This window comes from Crinia signifera, chromosome 1 (assembly GCF_055691185.1).
Source record: "Crinia signifera chromosome 1, ASM5569118v1, whole genome shotgun sequence".
In the NCBI taxonomy this organism is placed as follows: Eukaryota; Metazoa; Chordata; class Amphibia; order Anura; family Myobatrachidae; genus Crinia; species Crinia signifera.
This window is the reverse complement of record NC_139217.1, coordinates 69379323-69404848: the sequence shown is the minus strand read 5'-3', so window position 1 is coordinate 69404848 and position 25526 is coordinate 69379323. Positions and strand designations below refer to the sequence as shown.

Here is a 25526-nt window from a genome sequence, read left to right as displayed (position 1 = left end):
AACCAGTACAGTTTTCCGTCCAGGCAGAATTGACATCATTTTGTACTGTGATTAATTGTTATACAAAGTTCATCCAACCTGCATAGAGCGCAGCACACGAAGAGTCTAAACAAGCAACCAAATCCTTTTTCTAGGTTGAGGCTAATTAAACAGACACCTGTTATCTCTGCTGATTCCGAGCTAGCTGATTCCCAATACTCTTGTTTGGTATAAGTTTTAAAATGTGGAAAACAAGAGCAGTGGTTTTATCTGGTTTCTTCCTTTGTCTCACCGGCACCTGGCTGACCGCCTTCTTTCAGCCTTGTGTGGGAAAGAGATCATTCCCAGAGACCTCGCTGATTAATCCCCTGGGTCAGCACCTAACTGATTAACATGATGGGGAAAGGGAGTTTCATGCTTCTGCTAGGAGACAATGAATTGCTCATGTTGTTAGAACAATCTTTGTGAAACATTACTACCACAGCTACAAAATCAATGCACACACTACGGATCCAAATTCTAAAATATCACATGCACAGATAGTGCAGCTCTTATTAGATGATAGAATAGCCATCCAATGCAGTTCGCCAGCCACCAGAAGGGGGCGCTCGCACTCCCAATTTTGACAGAGCCCGCCACAGCCCTCCTTCACCTCCCCGCTGCTCCCCCATGCTCCCCAGAAGTTGCCCCCACCCCCCACTAACCATGCCCATCTCCCTGAAGCAGAGACGGGCAGGGAATCTGCTCCCCGCCAGTGTGTGAAGGGGGCACTGCAGCGTGTGAGACGCTCGCGCATCCCCGTCAGTTGGATCGCCTCTCCGCCAGCCTGCGCCGGCTCAGAGAATCTGGTGATTCCCTGAGCGGGCTGGGAGGCGCTCCATCTGTACACTACACAAATGGGGTTAGTCAGACCTGAGAGTAGCGCTCGTACCCAAGGCGAAACAGTGACACATATCAGTGATTACTCTATTCATAAGCCGGTCACAAGATGATTGACAGGAAGCCGCCGTTTGTGGGTGGTAACTAAAGGTGGCCATACATCAGAAAGATATTGTACCCAATCATACAATCTCAATTGATTGTAAGATGGATTGTATGCAGATTGTATGCACATCTTGTGAATACAATCATGCAGCAGATGGATTGTATGACTGATTGTATGATGGATTGTGTGTAGATTGTGTGTCCAAAAACCACCAAGGACTGCTGGGGATTTCAAGGGAAATTGTACACAATCATGAGGGCAATCGATCTTAAGATCAATCTTTCTGATGTATGGCCAGCTTAAGCATTATCTGGGACTGCCGGGGGAAATTCATAGATGTACTAAGCTTGAAAAGTGATAAAATTGAGAGTGGTAAAATGCCAGCCAATCAGCACCTAACTGTCATGCTACAGGCTGTATTTAGAAATCACAGTTATGAACTGAGTAGTTGGTGGTTTATCACTCTCCATTTTATCACTTTTCAAGGCTTAGTACATCTCACTCAGGTAGAATAGGTTCTATGTAACCAGGGCCGCCAAGAGAAATCCTGGGCCCCAGTACAACAACTTCCTGGGGCCCCCACGGACGGAGCTCCCCGCACACTCTGTTGACCCTTGTAAGTTCCACTTACCTAATTGCTCATTGGGGCTTCATGCTTGATGCCAGGGGTTAACATGCTCTACCAGGGGTTAACATGCTCGTTGCCATGGGTTTACATTCTCTGCCTGGAGTTACATGCTCTGCCAGGGGTTAACATGCTCTTTGCCACGGTATTAACCTGCTCTGCCAGGGGTTACATGCTCTGCCATGAGTTACATGCTCTGCCTGGGGTTACATGCTCTGCCCGGAGTTACATGTTCTGCCATGGGTTTAAATGCTCTGCCTGGAGTTACATGCTCTGCCAGGGGTAAACATGCTCTTTGCCATGGGATTAACCTGCTCTGCCAGGGGTTACATGCTCTGAATGGGGTTACATGCTCTGCCCGGAGTTACATGCTCTGCCAGGGGTTAACATGCTCTACCATGGGTTAACATGCTTGTTGCCATGGGTTACATGCTCTGCCCGGAGTTACTTGCTCTGCATGGGGTTAACATGCTCTGCCAGGAGTAAACTCCCAAATTACATGGCGGGCTCTCAGCAGGCCCTGGAGTCGGAGAGCGGAAGGACCTCTGTGATGCTGCTGCCCCCATGCCGGCCCATATCCGCACTCCCAATGCAGCTGCTGAAAAGTTGACTACGGTGCACTCAGACCCAGCGCACTCACCACCAAATAAATAAAAAACTGTGTGTCCAGACCCGGGCCCCGCTGACGGGCCTGGGCCCGGGTAAACTCTACCTGCTCCCCCCCTCTCGGCACCCCTGCGTTACGCACAGACTGCACACACTGGAGAAATCATTTAATGGTGAGTAAGTTGCATTTGGATTTTTAGCTAGCCCCCGTTTGTGGTGGGTTTTCACTCTGGCAGGGTGGTGGCTCTCTGATCACAGTGAACAGGTTAAATAACCCCAAAACCACAAAAGTAGTTTGTCATTTCTCATCTAACAAGTGTAGTGTCATGTGTCCTATACGTCAGGAATCTCACTCGGGATCTGGGAAAGTAGGCATCTGGGAAATTATTATTATTATTATTATTATTATTATTATTATTATTATTACAGGCTGAATATCCCATATTCATAGTTTCCAGTGTGAAGAAACCACCCTTAGCTAGGAAGGTGGTTACCCTCGGTGGGATTCAAGTCACTCGGGCAGACAAGACTATATAAAAAATAAGTCTTCATTATGACTGCACAACAGAAAACACATGGTACAGGATCATTGGTAGCATAGATCCTCCAGCAGCCTCTTGCAGTCAGCAACTGAAATAACAATCTCAGTAACCTGCAGCCTTACCACTACCGTTAGCTAGACAGTCCTGTGTCCTGGTAGGGTTTCCTCTGATGTCTGGTATACATGATCCACCAGGACAGAATCTCTCCATTGAGAAACTGTTCTCCTTATATACCTGTCTGGCAGATCGGTGCCACAAAGTCTACTCAGGGGGTAGGATATCCCAATGCTAGGTCAGCCAGTATAGTGCAGCAGAGACCCATTGTACATCCCCTGGTAGGTCTGACCTATTATCTCCCAGGTTACCTGCTGACCTAGATACAGTATATCCCTGTGTCTGGCAGCTATTGTACCAGTCACTCAGGCGTTGTTTTGTTACTGTACATTACCAGCAACACCTATTTCACCTCACACAATAGACTAGCATGTGTGATACACATGGTAATTAGCTAGACCAGCTACCTGGCTCTGCTTTCTGTCCCACATTATGGCAATGACCTGTTTCTCTCCAATACATACAATCCTGCAAGATAGACCTGATAACAGTACACATAAAGAGCGCCACAGTTCAATACACATTACAGCTTGAATATAAGTAGTGAGGACTCAATCAACATACTAGAAGAATCTTGAGACCAATGATGGGGATGAGTATGCGGACGAGGATGGTCACTGAGTGTTTGAGTATCTGTAACAGCACTACTGGGGACACGATATGTAACTGGCACTACTGGGGACATTGGGCCAGATTCTGTAAGCTTCAAAAGTGATAAAATGAAGAGTGATAAACAGCCAGCCAATCAGCTCCTACCTGCCATGTCACAGACTGTGTTTGAAACATGTCAGGCAGGAGCTGATTGGCTGGTTGTGTATCACTCTTCATTTTATCACTTTTGAAGCTTACAGAATCTGGCCCATTGGGGCAGATGTATCAATGTCCTCCTTACGTCTGTAATCTAACGTGTCCCACTTCGCCTGGCATAACGCTCAGGAGCAGGGACAGTTTTCACTCTAATGTATGAACCTGGCGCTAGCGAGTAACGTTAATCGTTAACTCACCTCCTATCTGCAATTGGTAATTTTTTTCGGTCAGACTTTAACGTCCTCTGCATCCTTTACTGCGCATGTCCTGTTTTCTTTACCCATAATTCTTTGCTTGTATACCAAAGTCACATGGGTATTTTTACCCCTTGCGATTGGTTGCTTGGTTTTTTCCTCAGCTTATGTGTTCTCTCCGTTCTCTTCACTGAGAGGAGTTACACTTCATCCTTGGCAAGTTAAATTTGTTGTAATTTTTTTCCTCCTTATACCCTTCCTCCCTTTTTTTTTTGATTTTCACCCCTAAATTTTTCCCAAATTTATGATGTGCCCAGCGGCTATTGGCATGCTGACACCTATCTCTTGTGTCAGCATGCTGCCATCGGCAGCTTCATTTATGTTTTGTTAATTTAGATTTCGTCTAATTTATGTATGCCTGCAATCTCACATAGTCCTGCCCCTGGCAACATGTCCCCCCTCCCCCTGGTAACATGTCCCCTTCCCCTCCCTCCCCCTGGCAGCATGTCCCCCCTCCCCCTGGCGCATCCATGCCTGCCCGCTGTCACACTGCCAATGCTGCCTGCTCCCACCAGCTATCCCCCTTTCATTTATTTATTCCCTATTTTTTATTTCTTAATTTTTATGCCCTTCTCCTCTCTGTTATCCCCCGTAACATGTCTCCCCCCCCCCCATCCTTGCCTGTCCGCTGGCACACTGCCACCGCTGCCTGTTCCCACCAGCTATCCCCCTTATTTTAAATTAATTCATTTTTTCCCTATTTTTTTTTTAACTTAATTTTTTCACTTGTTCCTCTCCCTTCTCCTCTCCCCCCCCCCTGGTAACATGTCCCCCTCCCCCTGCCGCATCCGTGCCTGGCCACCGGCATAGTGTAGCCGCTGCCTGCTCCCTCCACCTATCCCCCTTTTCATTAATTTATTTATTCCCTATTTTTTTAATATCTTTATTTTTATTACCCTGCTCCTGTCTGCTAACCCCCCCCCCCCCCCAACATGTCCCCCCTCCCCCTGCCGCATCCGTGCCTGGCCACCGGCATAGTCTAGCCGCTGCCTGCTCCCTCCACCTATCCCCCTTTTCATTAATTTATTTATTCCCTATTTTTTTAATATCTTTATTTTTATTACCCTGCTCCTGTCTGCTAACCCCCCCCCCCAACATGTCCCCCCTCCCCCTGCCGCATCCGTGCCTGGACGCTGACATACAGTAGTGTAGCCGCTGCCTGCTGTAACCAGCTATCCCCTTTTTTTTAATTTATTTATTTATTCCCTATTTTTTAATTTCTTTATTTTTATGCCCTGCTCCTGTCTGCTAGCATATCCCCCCCTGGTTACATGTCTCCCCCCCCCCCCCCCCCCCCCCTGCCGCATCTGTGCCTGGCCGCAGGCACAGTGCAGCCGCTGCCTGCTCCCACCACCTATCCCCCTTATTTTTATTTATTTATTTATTTCCTATTTTTTAATTTCTTTATTTTTATGCCCTGCTCCTCTCTCTTATCCACCCCCCCCCCCCTGGCGACTTGTTTCCCCCCTGCCGCAACCGCACTTGATCGCATGTTACAGCCAGCGCTGCATCCATTCATTCTCTTCTCCACCTTTGCTATCATTTTTTTATTATCCTTCTTAGTTCTATAGTTTTTTTATTTCTGATTTTACACTACTTCTTTCATCTACTTCTCACCCTGGCTACATGTTGCCTCCCTACTACATCACACATAAACGATAGCGCACCCACCGCAGCAAGCTTCCCTTCTCCTAACCCCCGTCTAGTTCATTAAAAAGCATCTATTTATTAACAAATTTCCCTTCTTCACTCTATTATCCTATAAACACTGACAACTTATCCACCCCTGCCGCATCCGCACCAGAGCGCAGGCACACGCTGGCGCAAACTTACTTTTTCCTATCCCCAATATTATTCCTTTAATCCCCCATTTAGGATATTTTTATTTATAAACCTCTCCCCACCTCCCTTCTTGGAATTGGCAAGTATGCCGGGGTACAGCTGTCCACACCCGACACTGACCTTCCGTCACTCACTGCACCACTATTTTCCCCCTTCTTTTACACACATATGTGATTGTTTTTTTTTTATTATTAAATATCCATCAGAACCTTAGTCTTCTGCCACATCTAGATGATTTCTGCAGCCTGACAATAGTGTTTAAAACGCTGCTTTAATGCTGTCCTGGGGTTTTATTGTACGTGCTTTTATTTATTTATTTATTTATTTAGCGGCAGGGGAGAGGGAAAACTTCTTTTTTTAAACTGAATCCAGGCAGCCAATCACAGCTTGCTGCATCATGGCTCCGCCCCCTTGAGCTGCTATATTAGCCAGCTCCAGAGAGGGAGCAGCCAGTCCGACGGTGCTGGAGGAGCAGTGAAGAGCTCCTGAAGAGAGGCAAGCCCTGGGAAAGGGGGTGGCCCAGCAAAAGAGCTGCTTCAAGGGCCACCTCCCCCCAGGTGAAGCACACAGAAGGAGACAGCCAAAGCCCAGGGGAAAAGGGAGTGGCCCAGCAAAAGAGCTGCATCAAGGGCCACCTCCCCCCAGGTGAAGCACACAGATGAAGATGGAGAAGCCCTGGGAAAAAGGGGGTGGCCCAGCAAAAGAGCTGCTTCAAGGGCCACCTCCCCCCAGGTGAAGCACACAGAAGGAGACGGAGAAGCCCTGGGGAAGGGGGTGGCCCAGCAAAAGAGCTGCTTCAAGGGCCACCTCCCTTCCCCCCCAGGTGAAGCACACGGCAGGAGACTCAGAAGCCCTGGGGAAGGGGGGTGGCCCAGCAAAAGAGCTGCTTCAAGGGCCACCTCCCCCCCCCCCCCCAGGTGAAGCCCTGGGGATGGGGGGTGGCCCAGCAAAAGAGCTGCTTCAAGGGCCACCTCCCCCCCCAGGTGAAGCAGGAGACAAGAAGCCCTGGGGAAGGGGGGTGGCCCAGCAAAAGAGCTGCTTCAAGGGCCACCTCCACCCCCCCCCCCCCAGGTGAAGCACACGACGGAGAAGCCCTGGGGAAGGGGGGGTGGCCCAGCAAAAGAGCTGCTTCAAGGGCCACCTCCCCCCCCCCCCCAGGTGAAGCACACGGCAGGAGACTGAGAAGCCCTGGGGATGGGGGGTGGCCCAGCAAAAGAGCTGCTTCAAGGGCCACCTCCCCCCCCCCCAGGTGAAGCACACGGCAGGAGACGGAGAAGCCCTGGGGATGGGGGGTGGCCCAGCAAAAGAGCTGCTTCAAGGGCCACCTCCCCCCCCCCCCCCAGGTGAAGCAGGAGTCGGAGAAGCCCTGGGGAAGGGGGGTGGCCCAGCAAAAGAGCTGCTTCAAGGGCCACCTCCCCCCCCCCCCCCAGGTGAAGCAGGAGACGGAGAAGCCCTGGGGAAGGGGGGTGGCCCAGCAAAAGAGCTGGATTGGTGAGTAAATTTGTGTAAAAGTGAGGTGTGTGGATGTGTGTGTAATAAAGTTTTACTTCTCTGTGTGTGTGTTTTTTTAACATTCTTTTTACAGGTGGACTACAAGTCCCAGCGGGCCCATTATTGCCCCGCATGCTGGGACTTGTGGTTCTCCAAGTCCCAGCATGCGGGGAGGTCTGCTGGCACTTGTAGTTCTCCTGTATCAAGCAATGTTATGTATGTAAGATTTAACCATATCAGGCCGGCGTCCACTGGCCACGGACGCCGGTGACAGCCCCGGGCTTCAGCCCTGGACGGGTGAAGCCTGGGGGGGGGGACCCCTTTATGGGGGGGTCCCCACTCCTCCAGGTACCCCGTCCAAGGCTGACCAGCCACGGTGCTCATGTTTCGGCCGGGGGACCTTATATAAAAAGTGTCCCCCGGCTGTGGCATGACACCAAGGGCTGTTGGAGCCCGGTGCTGGTTTCAAAATACGGGGGACCCCCAGATTTTTTGTCCCCCGTATTTTTGGAACCAGGACCGGTCCAAGAGTCCGGGGCTGGTTTCAGAAATACGGGGGACCCCTATGCTTTTTGTCCCCCGTATTTTTGGAACCAGCCCCGGCTCAATGAGCCCGGGGCTGGTTATGCTCAGGAGGGGGGACCCCACGCAACTTTTTTTTGTCAATAAACACTTTTCCACATTTTTTAACACAGGGCCATGCACAGATCTCTATGATCTGTGCAGGGTTCTGGCCAAATGGCATATCAGAACCTGGTCTGATTTGTCGGAGATTTTTAGACACATTTTTCAAATTCGCATCTCATTAAATATGCGAATTGTATACTTTTCAATGCGAAAACATCTGGATGCGAGTTCTGGGGAAATCTAAAAATCACACTTTTAAAAAGTGTGATTTCACTGCAAAACCGCACCTTTTCGCCGATTTTCGCATCACATTAAATATCCGAATTAGGGAAAAAGTGAGAAAACGGACGTTTTTTCGATAACATTCACCAAAGTCAGATTATCTCATCCCATAGATTGTCACCATCTATCTTATCCAATGTTCAAATTACTGATGCAGATTGTCCCATTTTTAGTTTGTGTCATCTGATCATATGTTTGTCAAGAGGTTTGTAAACGTTAATCTCTATGATGAAATTATATTTTACGGGCACATTTTTAAACTTGCTGTTAGTGTTGAGAACGAACTTACCAGTTGAGTTTATTAGTTTAGGCAAAAAATGGCGGTACTCTTTACTTAGTTGGGCGCCCACGATCTCCATCGCGGGCGTCGTGGGTAAAGAAATCGCGGTGATCGCAGTACATTAACGGCCGCGACGCCCCACGATCCACGCCAACCCGAAGCGTGGCGAGCGGCGGCGGTACGCGTCCTCCGACCTTTTCATGCCCTACTATCCACGTCGGCGTGGAGTTGAGAATAGAATAGTGTGGCGAGCGCAGCGAGCCACCGAGCCCGAAGCGCGGCGAGCGCACGCGGATACCTTCACAGGTAAACGTGGCCCTACGCGGGCTTCACAGGTATCCACGTCCCCTCGCGGGGCTCGCTGCGCTCGCCACACTATTATATTCTCAACTCCACGCCGACGTGGATAGTGGGGGTATGAAAAGGTCGGTGGACGCGTCACACCGCCCCTCGCGGGCTCGCTGCGCTCGCCACGCTTCGGGTTGGCGTGGATCGTGGGGTGGCGTGACAAATTTGGGGGGACATTTAAGTGTTTATTGTGCCTATTTGGGCTCTGTAGCCCATTTAACATTGATTCCTATGGCCAAATCGCGGCCATTGAAGCATTGAATGTAAAATCGCGGGCTGCACTAAATTTAACATTGAACCCTATGGGAAATCGCGGTGATCGCGGGCATCGCGTCGCGGCCATTAATGTACTGCCCGCGATGGGCGCCCAACTAAGTAAAGAGTACCAAAATGGCTAACAAGCCACTAAAGTGGCAGTCCACTGAATTGTGCAGGTTGGGTGTGTCCCGTGCATACTCCATCTGTGTTTATTGCCCCCAGCAATATTAGAATTTTTTTTTAGGTTTGTACTTTATTGTTAAACTTTTTTGTTCCCTTATTTATCTATACAGATATTGAAATGTCTTCTGAAGTTGAAAACGAAACTAGTAATACTTCTTTGAATACATCCAATATAAATGGTGCTTCACAGAGACCATTGAAAGGCAAAAAAAAACCCACCAATGAACGGGTTCGTTCCTATAAATTTACAAAGGAGGAGAATGAGTGCCTAATAGATGAAGTCTTACAGAACTATAAAAAATTATTTGGCAGATCATCAGGTCTGCAAGCTTCAATGGATTGTAAGGACGCAATATGGCGAGAAATAGCCATAAATGTCAGCGCCCAGGGAAAATGTATTAGAAACGTGAAATCATGCCGTAAGAGATATCAAGATTGTAAGACTAATTTAAAAAAAAAAATGTCTGATGAAAAAAAACATGTATCAGCAACAGGAGGAGGGCCACCAAAATTAATTGAATACGAACCATGGGAGATGCGTTTACAGGAAATTATTTCTCCTACTGCAGTTTTTGGCATCGAAGGTGGCCTTGATAGTGGACTAAAACATCCTGGTTAGTTTGTATTTTTTAATTTATTTGTATTTATTTCTATATTTAAAATGAAAGCTCTACATTACCAATGTACATAATTCAATGTAAATGAGTTTTCAAACGGCATTTTAAACTTGCAGTACTTGAGGTTTTCATTTCCGGGAGTAGTCCCCACTGCATATTTTTGTAATTATTGGGCCTGGTTTTTTTTAATCAACACCCCTGTAATCAAGTTTGCAGATGGTGTGGTTGATTAAGGGAAACTGAGGGTGGACAGATCTAAACTTGGCAGACTTGCTTTTTTAGATGTTTTGAAACAATATAAAACAGCAATTTCAAAGGGGGAGGGATCATGGTCCAAGATGCCACCAAAGATGACTGTGAAGCAGAGTGCTGCGCTCAGTTCATCTACACCTAAAAATGGGGCAGATGTACTAACAGCCATCAAGGTGTAAATTCATACTGACCGCTTCACCAACTCAGGGTTTGCGTTGTCCTGTCCCACACTGTGGGGACAACACTAGCCCTGCTTCGGATTCTTGCTGAGCAGTAGTTTTTGCGGTTTTTGGCCAGATCTTTCACATGCCTATAAAGCCTCCGTGGGGGATGTTGGGGGGGGGGGGGGGGGGTTTATAGGCAGTATCATAGATCTGGCCCATAATGTGGGGAAGGAGGTTTAGCCATTCATATAAATTCATTTAGTTCGCCGTCTGTTTCCCACTTACACTACATACAACTTTACAAGTACAGGATTCAGTAAAAGTGCGCAGCTCCGTCTCAGGGACAAACCATTGGACTTCAGCAGCTCCTGGTGCCAGCCAAACTGCACGGATTGCATGAAAGTTGAAACTTGCCTGCACTGTGCACTTCCATTGACATCCCTGGCTGCATTCTTGCCTGTTGCTCCCCACCTCCCAGTGTGCAGCACTATACCCCTAATATGTTGGGTGCACCTATTATATACAGCACTATACCCCATTCCCATAATTCCACCCCCTCCATAGTGTCCTCACCAATGGCCAGCCTATACCCCCTCCCCATGTGTTCCACTGTAGCCAAACTCCACCCATTACCTCACAACCTGTTTGTATCTTATTCCCTTCTCTCTCCTGCCCCATTGTAATGACATGGGCTGAGGGTGGGGGGGGGCCTTTGAAGATTATGGCGATGTGGGCTACAAAGATATAGTTACACACCTTCCTCCAACACTATCACTAGCTCCCCTTTTACTGGAGTGCATGCCCATTCGGCGCACACATAACCGCAGCCTACACTCTACCATACCCCCAATTTAATTTTTTTGTATTCGACCGATGACCGAAAGTGTATTGTTAATTATTAAATGTTTCACACCATCTGCCATTGTTTCTTGGTTTGAATTTCATATGCAATGGTCTTTAATTACTACATTATTTTATTTATAATATTTCCTGTGGTCTTTGACTGCAAAACATTTGCGTCAATCAACCACAGTAATGTATTGAACTTTTGAATATATTTAAAATTGCAGTTGATTTTGCACATGAAGTGGTGTGTGCTGAAAAGGCAACAACTTCTTCTAAATCGAGAGTAGTTGGGGAAATTGCGGCCTTCAGTGCGACACCTGGAAGAGAGCCACTGGCTCAAACATCTCAGGCTGCTGGTGAGTACGCATAAACGTTGAAATTTTGGTTAGCTCAAATGTAATTAGTCCAATACCATACGAACAATATGGACATCCACAAAGGAATTCAATATTAGCACCCCAGATATTTGTGTATGCATCTCTTCGACATTGTGCATCTTTCAACCCCTGTGGGCTATTACATGTGAAAGAATGGCTGGGCTATAGTCTGTTTGCCCCCAAAATATATATATCAAATTAAGTAGCTTGGGGCAGATGTATCATTAAGCTTGTTACGTTTGTGAAATAACGAGTCCCGCATCTCCTGCATAACGAGGAGAAGCGGGCACTCATTATGGGGAGATGTATTAACATCCCCCAAGCCGATAAGGAGAGCCGTTATGCCCAGCGTTAACGGCTCTCCTTATCGGCTCCCTCGGCGCCCCGCACATGCGCACTCCCCTTCGCCCCCCTCCCTGCCCGGCTTACTGGGCATGCGCGAGATCTCGCAAAAACCGTGAGATCTCCAGCGCAGCCCAAGCCAGACGCAGGGCTAGCGTTGTCCCCATAGTGGGGGATAGGACAACGCTAGCCCTGAGCTGGCGAAGCGGCCGGGGCGAATTAACGCCTTGAAGGCTGTTAATACATCGCCCCAGCCGTTAATCCCTGGGGGGGATTGCAGGGACAGCCCCGCCGAGTTACGCTGTCACTAGCGCACGTTAGGTGCGCTAGGAATACATTAGGGACAGATGTAATCCCCCCCAGTTAACCAGCGTTAAGTGCATTTTTGTACTTAACGCTGGTTAATACATCTGCACCATTGTGTTTATATGTGCTTCTTACGGTCAGTTATGTGGTAAAGGGCGGGATTTGGTTCTGATTGTACAGATATTATGATTGGCAGCCACCAGCACTGGTTTTATCCAGAAATAATTGATCATAGATAATTTGAATTGGTCCTGGACGACCAACCTGAGGCACCCCTGTAAGTGTCCTGAGGCACCCCAGGGAGCCTAGGCGCACAGTTTGGGATCCACTGGCTTAGGTGCTCTTTTTTGGTTTATGCCCTAGTCTGTGATGTCCTTTTTAGAGTGAGTGGACCGGAATTGTACTCATAATTCAATGCGTACAAATATACGAAATAAGGAGTGTGATTTATATGAACTATGTAGTTATTTAAATTTATGAATTTTAAAAGTATTTCTTATTTTCCCATAGATTTAATAGAAAGTACTATAGACCCTGGACAGTCATATGAAGAGACCTTCATAACATTAGAAAATGTCACCAGCTTTGATGAAATAGAAGAGAGTGCCCAGTATTTTTCCAGTGAAGACAATCCTGAAAGTAGTTGTTGTTATGAAAACAGTCAATATTCCAGCATTTCAAATGCTAATTCATTACCAAATAGTATTGTCAATATTGAAAATCTCCAGGATACAAACCCCAATGTCCATGACGGCCCACACAATGCAAAAGATTACATAAATATGGTTTTTGAAAATTCAATGGCAGATTACAAACAGTTCGTTAAAAAAGAGAATGAACAATTATCGCAAAAATTAACAGACATTAATGTAACACTAAATGAAATGGTTAAAAATCAAGAAAGACACAATTCAGCTTTTCAATCAACTCTAGAAAGTATAGCAGAATCCTTTAAAAACTATGTGGAATTCACGATGAATACAGCAGGTTCCAAAAATGAAGTCACTATTCCAAAAAAAAAAAAAAAAATAGCCTCAAAAGTAAATCCAGATGTAAACATTGACAAGGGAAGTGGAATGGAACATGCAGTTTGTTCAAAAAACATAAAACGTATTGGGACTTCGGTTGTTCATACTTTGAAACGAAAGCACAAGAGAAAGGCTCGTAAGCAAAAATTTCGTATCTAGCTGAATATAATTTACAATCCAATAGTTTAGAAGTTGTCATTACCCTTGATTTTCTCACTACAGTTTTAATTCATTACAACACAATTCTTCTAACTTGTTTACTTTTTCAAAGTAAACTTAAAATAGGTTTACATACTGCTTTATTTTACATTGTAATGGTTTGTTTGGAATGGCAATTTTATTTACTTGGTGTTTTGAGTGACACTGCAATTGTCTAAAAAACACATTTTGTTGTATTTTATTATCTCCAATTTGATTGTATTGGTTTAATATTTGGCCCACATACAGCATGTGTAGTAAGCTCCACAAGGGGACATGTAAATCATATATTGAAATGAGGAATATGTTTAAATTTAGATATAGTATACTGATTAAATAGTTCATACGATCATCATTCTTGTGTCTAATTTTCTAAAATTGAAAAAAAAATAGACTTTTTTTTTTAAACTTGTTATTCATTTTATTATGAACTATATCCATTTTATGCTTTCAAAAATATTTTAACATACAACATATATTCCTGTCAAGTTGGTTTCAGTTTGAAAACTGTTACAAATGTAGTTATCTAGGTGCGTTGGCTAAAGACATATATTTACACAGTAAGTAATTAGATCTGCATATAACTGTTCTCGTTTAGGTGAAATAATCTGCAATGATTTGATTGCGGACTTGATTTCCAGTTATAGAATTTTCTTCATTTGGAACGGGTATTTCATCTGGTTCTGGATTTAATATATGACTCTCATGTATTGGTATCCTTTTCTGAATGCAGATGTTATGTAAAATGCAGCACACCATAAACATTTTACACACTTTAAGAGGACTATATAGTAGAGTCCCCCCTGACTTATCCAAGCACCTGAATCTGCTTTTTAATATGCCAAAGGTCCTTTCAATGCATGCACGAGTGAGTACATGTGCTTTATTGTAATTTTTCTGGGGAGAAGTTCTGGCCAGACTAACTGGTGTTATTAACCATGGTCGAGCTGGGAATCCGGCATCACCTATGGAAACAATGCAAAAATACAAAATGTCCTATTTTCATTTACTAACATTTTAAGATTTACCAGTAAATAATTGTATTAATCTATTTGGTACAATCTGGTGAATAATATAACTGCCACATGGTTAGAAATTTTATGAGCAAGGTTTTAAAAAATATAAAAGGAACTTATGTGTTATATCTGCACTCAATTTTCTGATTGTATGCCTAACCTTAAGGCTTACAATCAAATGCGATTTTCGGTACAATCATATCCAGTATCGCATGCGAAGCGATTCGATGCGATTTTCCATTGGATTCAATTTTAACAGGGTCCTGTCCATTTCCAGACTATCCAAGTGGGCATAGAGTTCATTTTATACAGAGTGGCGAGCGCAGCAAGATACCGAGCCCGAAGTGTGGCGAGCGCAGCGTGCTCCGCTAGGCGACGCTGAAAACATTATTAGTAATCTGCTGCACTCGCCATGCTTTGGCTTTGGTGTCTCGCTGCATTCGCCACTCTGCATAAAAATAACTCTATGCCCATTTGGTAGTGGGAAAATGAACAGGACTATGTTAACATTGATTCCTATGGAAAATCGCATCTGATTGCATGCGATATCGCATGTGATTAAATGCGATTTTTCCAAACCGATGTTAAAATTGGGTGCACAGATACTACATAAGTAACAAAAAAAAGTACATTGGTTCAACCTAACCACATGGCCCACACGTTAGCAGCTCTGCAGGCCAATACACCCAAAGCAGCATCAGCGAACTTGAAGTACAGGTAGTACCTGCAGGGCCGGCGCCACCACTAGGCAGCTCTAGGCATTTGACTAGGGCACCGGCACATGGAGGGCAGCAGTTCTCCCCTCATCCCCAGCATGGAAGGTTAGCATAAGCTGGTGGCCTTGGTGTCCCTGCAGTGCAGGAGCGGGTAGGTACTGGAGCGGGCGGAGGTGTCTGTGCCGCGGGGGTACCTGTGTCGCTGTCACTGTGTGTATAAAGCTGGCGGCGGGGTCCATGCACTGAATAGAAAATAACTTGCACTATGCAGCGGTGTGGGAAGCGCTCCTGATTTTGAAAACACTTGCCGCACGCTGATTGGCTGAGATCCAGCCAATCAGCGTGCGGCAAGTGTTTTCAAAATCAGGAGCGCCTACCACGCGCACAGTGCAAGTTATTTTCTATTCAGTGCAGGGACCCCACCGTCCGCTTTATACACACCGTGACAGCGACGCAGGTACCCCCGCGGCACAGACACCTCTGCCCGCTCCAGCATCTCCCTGCTCCTGCACTGCAGGGACACAAATGCCACCAGCTTTATAACACAGTTAACAGGTATCAACCCCCCCGGCACTGGGGCGTCTGCACCCCAACTCGACTGGGGCGCTCCGCTGCCTTGCACGACCCGGAGTACCTGTAGACCACCATCGGTGTAACATACTTGGGAGAACTACAGAGATTGTAAGAGATTTGAGGGGAGGGAGAGTGATAATCCGCACACTATTGATTTAAAACCTTTTAATTTGTTTAATTTTTAAGGCCGCCTGTTATTCGAACTTTTCTGTGGCGGGGTTGCTATCCTGGCAGGTTGGGTATAATTAATAAAGAAGTACAGAAGGATTTGCGCTATGGATGCACATCTAAATAGGAGGTCAATTTACAAATTAAATTCTTTATTAGTTTTTGTTTTAAAAGATAAGGAGGAGTTGGGTCCGTGTTCTTTTAATTTGTAGGTGCACGGGTGCTATCCCTCCTTATGGGTTGTGAAAATGTTTGAGAGGTTCAAGATTTTAGAACACACATTAGACAAACATACATATAGTGTGAAGTGCCACTACACTTATAAATATTTGGAAAGGTGTGTTTGTAGATGAAAAAAATAGGCCTTTGGTTATAAGTCTGTTTATTCACTGTTTGCCACACAGTATCAATTTACCTCTATTTCTCTGTGATTTACACTAATATACTGTTTTTAATAGATGGAATGCAGCTCCCTGGAGTGTCTATTGTATTATTTATACATTTAGATACTTTTCCCATAATTTTGTTGTAGCTGTTTCTTTTGTTACAATTTTAGCAAAGTGTGACGTTCTTTGCTAAAATTGTTTCAAAATAAACAGCAACAAGAAATTCAAGGGAAAAGTATCTAAATTTTTACATCATACAATACACACTCCTAGGAGCTGCATTCCACCTATTAAAAACAGTATATTAGTGTAAATCACAGAGAAATAGAGGTAAATTGATACTGTGTGGCAAACAGTGAATAAACAGACTTATAACCAAAGGCCTATTTTTTTCATCTACAAACACACCTTTCCAAATATTTATAAGTGTAGTGGCACTTCACACTATATGTATATTTGTCTAATGTGTGTTCTAAAATCTTGAACCTCTCAAACATTTTCACAACCCATAAGGAGGGATAGCACCCGTGCACCTATAAATTAAAAGAACACAGACCCAACTCCTCCTTATCTTTTAAAACAAAAACTAATAAAGTAGCTTATTCTGGTTGGTGCGGTTATGACCGCGTGCGGTTGGTCCGCCGATGTTTTGTGTTTGCGCGTGTGCAGAGGCATATCTACGCATGAGCGAAAGGGACATACACCCAAATTCCGCATGAATTGTTTACACTACGAACAGGGGGAGGAGAGGGGCATGAAGGGCAGTTTGGGCTCATTACCATATGAGTACACCCCGCGTTTCATGGGTGTTCCCATAAGAACGCTGGGCGTACGCATGGTAATGCGGCCGTGACACACGTGTAGGGGGCTGACATATGACATTGCTGGATGTCAGCTGCCCGCCCAGATCCCTGCTTTTGCACAGAGAAATGCCCGAGTGGTCTGAGCTCGCGGGAGCTGCCTGACCACTCAGGCCTGCATTCGATGGTCTGCGACCATCGAATGATGGGGGAGGTTTCCAGAGAATGAAGAGGTGTTTAACTGAGAAATCCAATCGTGCTCCGTGCGGTCAGCGGCTTACCGCATTCGGACGCAGTGAGCGATCCATACAAAAGGCGGGGTTTAGGACGCTCGGTCCCTTGGCCAGCACATGCCGACATTTTCAAAGTTAGTTTTATGTTTAACTGAAAATTGTAAATACATACATACCTACAAGCCATCCCCCAGATATTTTCTTCGACTCAAAATCTGTATGTATCGAACTGTTTCGTAATATATACGAATCATGGGTTGCACCAGGAAATGCTGCACAAACATAACGGATTTGGCAATTTACATCGCACACTACAAGCATATTTAATGAATGGAAGTACTTCCGATTTCTGGAGACTTCCTCCATATTTTCTTTTGGGCAGTATGCAATGTGAGTGCAGTCAATAGCCCCAAGCACTTTTGGCAATCCTGCTACTCTATAAAATTGCTGTTTAATTACACTCCACTCTAACTCTGTCTTTGGCCAATGAATAAATTCTTCAGTGTGCTCAAGCAAAGCATCCAAAACTTTTGTGAAAAATCTCGAAAAAGTAGCTTGTGTCACTCCACAAACTTCTGATGCAGTGTTTTGAAATGAGCCGGTTGCAAGTACGTGAAGAGTTGCAATGAACTTAGTGAATCCTGGTACTGCTTGCGATCTACGTGTTCTAGGCTCTAGTTTGTCTTTAATTAAGTTGTAAAGCATTAAAATTGATGCCTTATCCAATCGAAAATTTTTGATTATTTTCTCATCACGAAAATTTTCAATTGTTTTTCTAATCTTGAATATTCGCGGCTTTCTAAACCGGATTCTTCTTTTAGTTTTTCTAATTTGAGTTGTTTGATTTGTAGTAGAATCTGGATTAGCTTCTAAATTTAGCTGGGCACGGATGTACTCCAAAAGGAATATCATTTCACTTTTATTTGTAAATCTTTCTGAAAAATGCAAAATACATATATAATTTTTTTTTGGAATATACACAGCATGAATTGATAAACAATTAGCATTAATTTCAATCACAAAGAATGTGTAATTTAAAAGTAATCTAAGTCTCTACCTCTATCTATCCACCTCTGTGAAGGTGCGGACACACGGGGCAATATGATCGCTGGCATTATATCGCAAGCAATATATTGCTCAGCAATCATATTGCTCAGTGACCCGTTTTTATCTGCGACCAGAGATGGTTGCCAATGCAAATTACACAATGTCAAGGGGGGAGCCAGGGGAAGTGGCTGGTCGGAGGAGCTAGCTCCTCCGACTAGCAAACATTCAGGGTCAGACTTTGGGAGTGCACACCCTGCAATTTTTTGCTTGTGCACACTCCGAATGCTGGCAATATGGGCGCTCCTCATCCATATTTCCATTAAAATTTGCTATAATCTCCCCATGTGTACGCACCTTCACACTCTATCCATAAATCACTATATTTAACCATCTAAAAACTTATTTCAGTTTCATCTGCTTACAACTGTGCACTTGGCCGATTATTCTGCTTTCCAAATGCCTAAACGGGTTATGACCCGTCATATCCAACCATTTAGAGCCATAAATTACTTTTTCAACATCAGCTTATAAATTGTAAATTTACCATTGAAAATCCATTTTTGACACTTTCACACAATGGTATAAAAACCTGATTAGCCCTTAGTACAGATGGAGAACAATTTTTTTTTTAAATGCCCTGACCCCCCCCCCCCCACCACCCGCCACCCCCCACCCTTCAACCAGCACCAGGCTGAAAGAGCCAGGGCTGATGTTGAAAAAAAAAAAAACAGGAAACCAACGAAATAGGGGTTCCCTGTATTTTAATAAACCAGCCCCAGGCTCAAGGGCCAGGGCTGGTTCCCAAAATACGGGGGACAAAATGACTAGTGGTCCCCCGTATTTTAAGCACCAGCACCAGGCCCAACCAGCCAGCAGAGTAATGCCACAGCCAGGGAAAACTTATTATATAAGGTCCCGCGGCCAAAGCATTGACCCTACTGACCAGTCAGCCTGGCCAGGGGCCCAGTGGGAGTGGGGTCCCCCCCAATAAAGGATTCCCACAATCTCCAGGACTTAGCTGACCAGGCTGAAGCCTGGTGCTGTCCCCGGTGACCCTGGAGCGGTGGTCACCGGGCTGATTCGGTGTTATACCATGGAACTATGAGTCCCAGCAAGCCTCCACCACATGCAGGGACTTGGTGAATATGATCAGATGACACAAACTAAAAATGGGACAATCTGCATCAGTAATTTGAACATTGGATAAGATAGATGGTGACAATCTATGGGATGAGATAATCTGACTTTGGTGAATGTTATCGAAAAAACGTCCGTTTTCTCACTTTTTCCCTAATTCGGATATTTAATGTGATGCGAAAATCGGCGAAAAGGTGCGGTTTTGCAGTGAAATCACACTTTTTAAAAGTGTGATTTTTAGATTTCCCCAGAACTCGCATCCAGATGTTTTCGCATTGAAAAGTATACAATTCGCATATTTAATGAGATGCGAATTTGAAAAATGTGTCTAAAAATCTCCGACAAATCAGACCAGGTTCTGATATGCCATTTGGCCAGAACCCTGCACAGATCATAGAGATCTGTGCATGGCCCTGTGTTAAAAAATGTGGAAAAGTGTTTATTGACAAAAAAAAGTTGCGTGGGGTCCCCCCTCCTGAGCATAACCAGCCCCGGGCTCATTGAGCCGGGGCTGGTTCCAAAAATACGGGGGACAAAAAGCATAGGGGTCCCCCGTATTTCTGAAACCAGCCCCGGACTCTTGGACCGGTCCTGGTTCCAAAAATACGGGGGACAAAAAATCTGGGGGTCCCCCGTATTTTGAAACCAGCACCGGGCTCCAACAGCCCTTGGTGTCATGCCACAGCCGGGGGACACTTTTTATATAAGGTCCCCCGGCCGAAACATGAGCACCGTGGCTGGTCAGCCTTGGACGGGGTACCTGGAGGAGTGGGGACCCCCCCATAAAGGGGTCCCCCCCCCCAGGCTTCACCCGTCCAGGGCTGAAGCCCGGGGCTGTCACCGGCGTCCGTGGCCAGTGGACGCCGGCCTGATATGGTTAAATCTTACATACATAACATTGCTTGATACAGGAGAACTACAAGTGCCAGCAGACCTCCCCGCATGCTGGGACTTGGAGAACCACAAGTCCCAGCATGCGGGGCAATAATGGGCCCGCTGGGACTTGTAGTCCACCTGTAAAAAGAATGTTAAAAAAACACACACACAGAGAAGTAAAACTTTATTACACACACATCCACACACCTCACTTTTACACAAATTTACTCACCAATCCAGCTCTTTTGCTGGGCCACCCCCCTTCCCCAGGGCTTCTCCGTCTCCTGCTTCACCTGGGGGGGGGGGGGAGGTGGCCCTTGAAGCAGCTCTTTTGCTGGGCCACCCCCCTTCCCCAGGGCTTCTCCGACTCCTGCTTCACCTGGGGGGGGGGGGAGGTGGCCCTTGAAGCAGCTCTTTTGCTGGGCCACCCCCCATCCCCAGGGCTTCTCCGTCTCCTGCCGTGTGCTTCACCTGGGGGGGGGGGGAGGTGGCCCTTGAAGCAGCTCTTTTGCTGGGCCACCCCCCATCCCCAGGGCTTCTCAGTCTCCTGCCGTGTGCTTCGCCTGGGGGGGGGGGGAGGTGGCCCTTGAAGCAGCTCTTTTGCTGGGCCACCCCCCCTTCCCCAGGGCTTCTCCGTCTCCTGCTTCACCTGGGGGGGGGGGGGTGGAGGTGGCCCTTGAAGCAGCTCTTTTGCTGGGCCACCCCCCTTCCCCAGGGCTTCTTGTCTCCTGCTTCACCTGGGGGGGAGGTGGCCCTTGAAGCAGCTCTTTTGCTGGGCCACCCCCCATCCCCAGGGCTTCACCTGGGGGGGGGGGAGGTGGCCCTTGAAGCAGCTCTTTTGCTGGGCCACCCCCCTTCCCCAGGGCTTCTGAGTCTCCTGCCGTGTGCTTCACCTGGGGGGGAAGGGAGGTGGCCCTTGAAGCAGCTCTTTTGCTGGGCCACCCCCTTCCCCAGGGCTTCTCCGTCTCCTTCTGTGTGCTTCACCTGGGGGGAGGTGGCCCTTGAAGCAGCTCTTTTGCTGGGCCACCCCCTTTTTCCCAGGGCTTCTCCATCTTCATCTGTGTGCTTCACCTGGGGGGAGGTGGCCCTTGATGCAGCTCTTTTGCTGGGCCACTCCCTTTTCCCCTGGGCTTTGGCTGTCTCCTTCTGTGTGCTTCACCTGGGGGGAGGTGGCCCTTGAAGCAGCTCTTTTGCTGGGCCACCCCCTTTCCCAGGGCTTGCCTCTTTTCAGGAGCTCTTCACTGCTCCTCCAGCACCGTCGGACTGGCTGCTCCCTCTCTGGAGCTGGCTAATATAGCAGCTCAAGGGGGCGGAGCCATGATGCAGCAAGCTGTGATTGGCTGCCTGGATTCAGTTTAAAAAAAGAAGTTTTCCCTCTCCCCTGCCGCTAAATAAATAAATAAATAAATAAATGCACGTACAATAAAACCCCAGGACAGCATTAAAGCAGCGTTTTAAACACTATTGTCAGGCTGCAGAAATCATCTAGATGTGGCAGAAGACTAAGGTTCTGATGGATATTTAATAATAAAAAAAAAACAATCACATATGTGTGTAAAAGAAGGGGGAAAATAGTGGTGCAGTGAGTGACGGAAGGTCAGTGTCGGGTGTGGACAGCTGTACCCCGGCATACTTGCCAATTCCAAGAAGGGAGGTGGGGAGAGGTTTATAAATAAAAATATCCTAAATGGGGGATTAAAGGAATAATATTGGGGATAGGAAAAAGTAAGTTTGCGCCAGCGTGTGCCTGCGCTCTGGTGCGGATGCGGCAGGGGTGGATAAGTTGTCAGTGTTTATAGGATAATAGAGTGAAGAAGGGAAATTTGTTAATAAATAGATGCTTTTTAATGAACTAGACGGGGTTAGGAGAAGGGAAGCTTGCTGCGGTGGGTGCGCTATCGTTTATGTGTGATGTAGTAGGGAGGCAACATGTAGCCAGGGTGAGAAGTAGATGAAAGAAGTAGTGTAAAATCAGAAATAAAAAAACTATAGAACTAAGAAGGATAATAAAAAAATAATAGCAAAGGTGGAGAAGAGAATGAATGGATGCAGCGCTGGCTGTAACATGCGATCAAGTGCGGTTGCGGCAGGGGGGAAACAAGTCCCCAGGGGGGGGGGGGGGGGGTGGATAAGAGAGAGGAGCAGGGCATAAAAATAAAGAAATTAAAAAATAGGAAATAAATAAATAAAAATAAGGGGGATAGGTGGTGGGAGCAGGCAGCGGCTGCACTGTGCCTGCGGCCAGGCACAGATGCGGCAGGGGGGGGGGGACATGTAACCAGGGGGGGATATGCTAGCAGACAGGAGCAGGGCATAAAAATAAAGAAATTAAAAAATAGGGAATAAATAAATAAATTTAAAAAAAGGGGATAGCTGGTTACAGCAGGCAGCGGCTACACTACTGTATGTCAGCGTCCAGGCACGGATGCGGCAGGGGGAGGGGGGACATTTTGGGGGGGGGGGGGGTTAGCAGACAGGAGCAGGGTAATAAAAATAAAGATATTAAAAAAATAGGGAATAAATAAATTAATGAAAAGGGGGATAGGTGGAGGGAGCAGGCAGCGGCTACACTATGCCGGTGGCCAGGCACGGATGCGGCTGGGGGAGGGGGCCATGTTACCAGGGGGGAAAAGAGGAGAAGGGAGAGGAACAAGTGAAAAAATTAAGATTAACAAAAGAAATAGGGGAAAAGTACATTAATTTAAAATAAGGGGGATAGCTGGTGGGAACAGGCAGCGGTGGCAGTGTGCCAGCAGCCTCGAATGGATGCAGCAGGGGGAAGGGGGGGTCATGATGCCAGGGGTAGTATGATAAGAGAGAGGGGCAGGGAAAATAAATATATGGATATTAAAAATAAAGAGAAAAATAAATAAGGGGGCTAGCTGATAGGAAGAAGCCACTTTTTGCAGCGGCAGCGTGAGCAAATGGGCAGGTGCGTTGGAAGCTGAGTTGGGGGGGGGGGGGGGCATGCAGCCTAGGGGAAGAGGATGAGACAGGTGCAGGCATACATAAATTATACTAAAGTAACAAGGCATAAATGAATGAGTATGAGGAGGGACAGGTGCAGGGATGCAGGCATAGGTGTGAGCAAGCGGACAGGTGCGGTGCAGCAAAGGGGGGAACATGTACGCTGGGGGGGAGGAGAGAAGGACCGAAGAAACTATTAAAAATGTGATAAAAAAAATAGGAGGAAAAAATGATTGTAAAGGATGGGGGAGAGGTGCGTGGTAGGAGCCGGCGGGGTAGCAGGCGGTGGGGAGACCCGGGGTTCATCAGAATGCCGGGAATGGAGTGAGGGGGGAGAAGGCATTAGACAGGAACACCGACAACAAAAATGAATAATAGGCAGACCTCTTTTAAGTATGCCTATTATTCATTTTTGTTGTCACTGTTCCGGAGGAGCGGGGCAGAGCTAAAAAACCTTTGAATGGGGGATTAAAAAATTACAATAAAAGAGGGACAGATGCAGGGAAGCAGGCGGGTACAATTTGTATGGTGAAGGGGAGGTCTGAACAATATTAAAGAAAATTTGCATAGAGATCAGAATATTTCAATGACTTACCTCAGCGAGCAAAACCATCGGAGTGAACATTCAAAGGCCAAATCTTTATTAAAAAAAAAAAAAAAAACACCTAACGACAGCCTGAGGCTGACGAAGAGAAGCAGCGGGCTTAACGTCGGGGAAGGCAATAATACATTGCCTGCGACGTAAAAGCCATAACTTAAAATAGGAGGACAGCGCCTGAACGTTAAGTTCAGGGCTGCCTCAGGGGGACGTAAAATGTCACTTTCATACATTTCCCCAAAACGTTAAAAAGTCCATTTAGTGGCGTTAAGTGCTACTTAAGCACTTAACGCTGCTTCGTACATCTGCCCCAATGTAACTGGCACTACTGAAGATATGATATGAAACTGGCACTAAATATGTGCAAGACAATGATTGATTGGCATTTAAATTCAGTGCCTGGGATAGAACACAATCTTTGTTTCATGTTTTGAAACCTTGTTTAATATACAAATAAAATGTTTGTGTGTTTAAACAACATAAATGCAAGATACCTCAAGATACATCATTGAAATATAAAAATATTTGCAGTGCACCGATACAGTGACGCAGTGCACCGATACAGTGTCCATGTCAACTTGGTTGACATTCGGGACAAAAAAACCTGCAAAAAATCCCTGTCAACCTTTTGTCCGCCAACTTTAACAATGTCAACCTAATGCTTGAGTTGACCTTTTGACCCTGTCGACCTAAGGGATGTCAGCCTTTTGTCTGTGTCGATCTAAGACCTATCGACCTTAATTTGGGTCGACCCAATGATCCATACCCATTTGGTGAAGCCACGGTTTATGAGGACACATCAAGTTACGCCACAATCCCAATAGTGTATGTGGATAGTAGCAAAGTATAGAGAGTAGGGCAAGGAATGAGAAATATTAATCCTTCCATTGAAAGCACAGTGTAATAAGTAGCCTTTATCGTGTTGTTTTACTGGTACTTAGACTATTTCCTGCCTGATAGATAGATCCTAAGCTTCACGTCTATCCATGTGCATTCCCAAATCATTACGCCATGGAAACAATAACCGTGGCGGACTTTTCAAAAGAGAAATACCAAGTCGTCGGAAATTTCAGCCCTCAACTTACTGTGCCTTATTTCTGTTCCCTAAGAATGCTAATCATAACAATTATCCCTCCCATAAAGATGTTATGTTAACATTCCCCAAAGGAACAGATGTGTAAGGACACTTGAGCAAGGTCGTAAGTGGCTTGCAGACGTCTTGCTCCACATTCCCCATTACACAGGCTCCACGGGCGCCATTAGGTGCTGGCTCGTATCACATTGGCCAATTGTATTTAATTTTGTATCACCCATGCTAAAAATGATTTTCAGCAAAGTCTGGATGAACGACTTAAATTACATAATGACAGCACAAACACCAGATACGGTTACGAGTATGGATGGAATATTTTTAGACCAAGACAGCATGAGGTAAATTAATATGAAGCCAGGAAGCAGTCAGATGCTTTAATAGACACAAAAGAGGCACGGGACATTACTAGACAAAATCTAAATGAATCCATATAGGTGTGATCCTAGTGTCTGCTAGTCTGTTAGTTCTAATATATATATATATATATATATATATATATATATATATATATGTGTGTATATATATATTATATAGATAAATAGATAGACAGACAGATAGATAAA

General features: G+C 45.9%; 2 protein-coding genes across 4 annotated transcripts in view; one reads left to right on the top strand and one right to left on the bottom strand.

The window, feature by feature from the left end:
- LOC146026017 (uncharacterized) overlaps window positions 1–13648 on the top strand; it is a 196935-nt gene extending 183287 nt beyond the window's left edge. Inside the window, exons 3-5 of the mRNA XM_083156328.1 lie at window positions 9334–9837; window positions 11327–11458; window positions 12638–13648. Of these exons, the coding sequence (XP_083012454.1) occupies window positions 9334–9837; window positions 11327–11458; window positions 12638–13314 (1313 nt within the window). The 3' untranslated portion in view covers window positions 13315–13648. The remainder of the gene's footprint in view (window positions 1–9333; window positions 9838–11326; window positions 11459–12637) is intronic.
- Window positions 1–25526, bottom strand: part of PPARGC1A (PPARG coactivator 1 alpha) — a 1315783-nt gene that overhangs the window by 543670 nt on the left and 746587 nt on the right. The gene's annotated exons all lie outside the window — the stretch shown is intronic.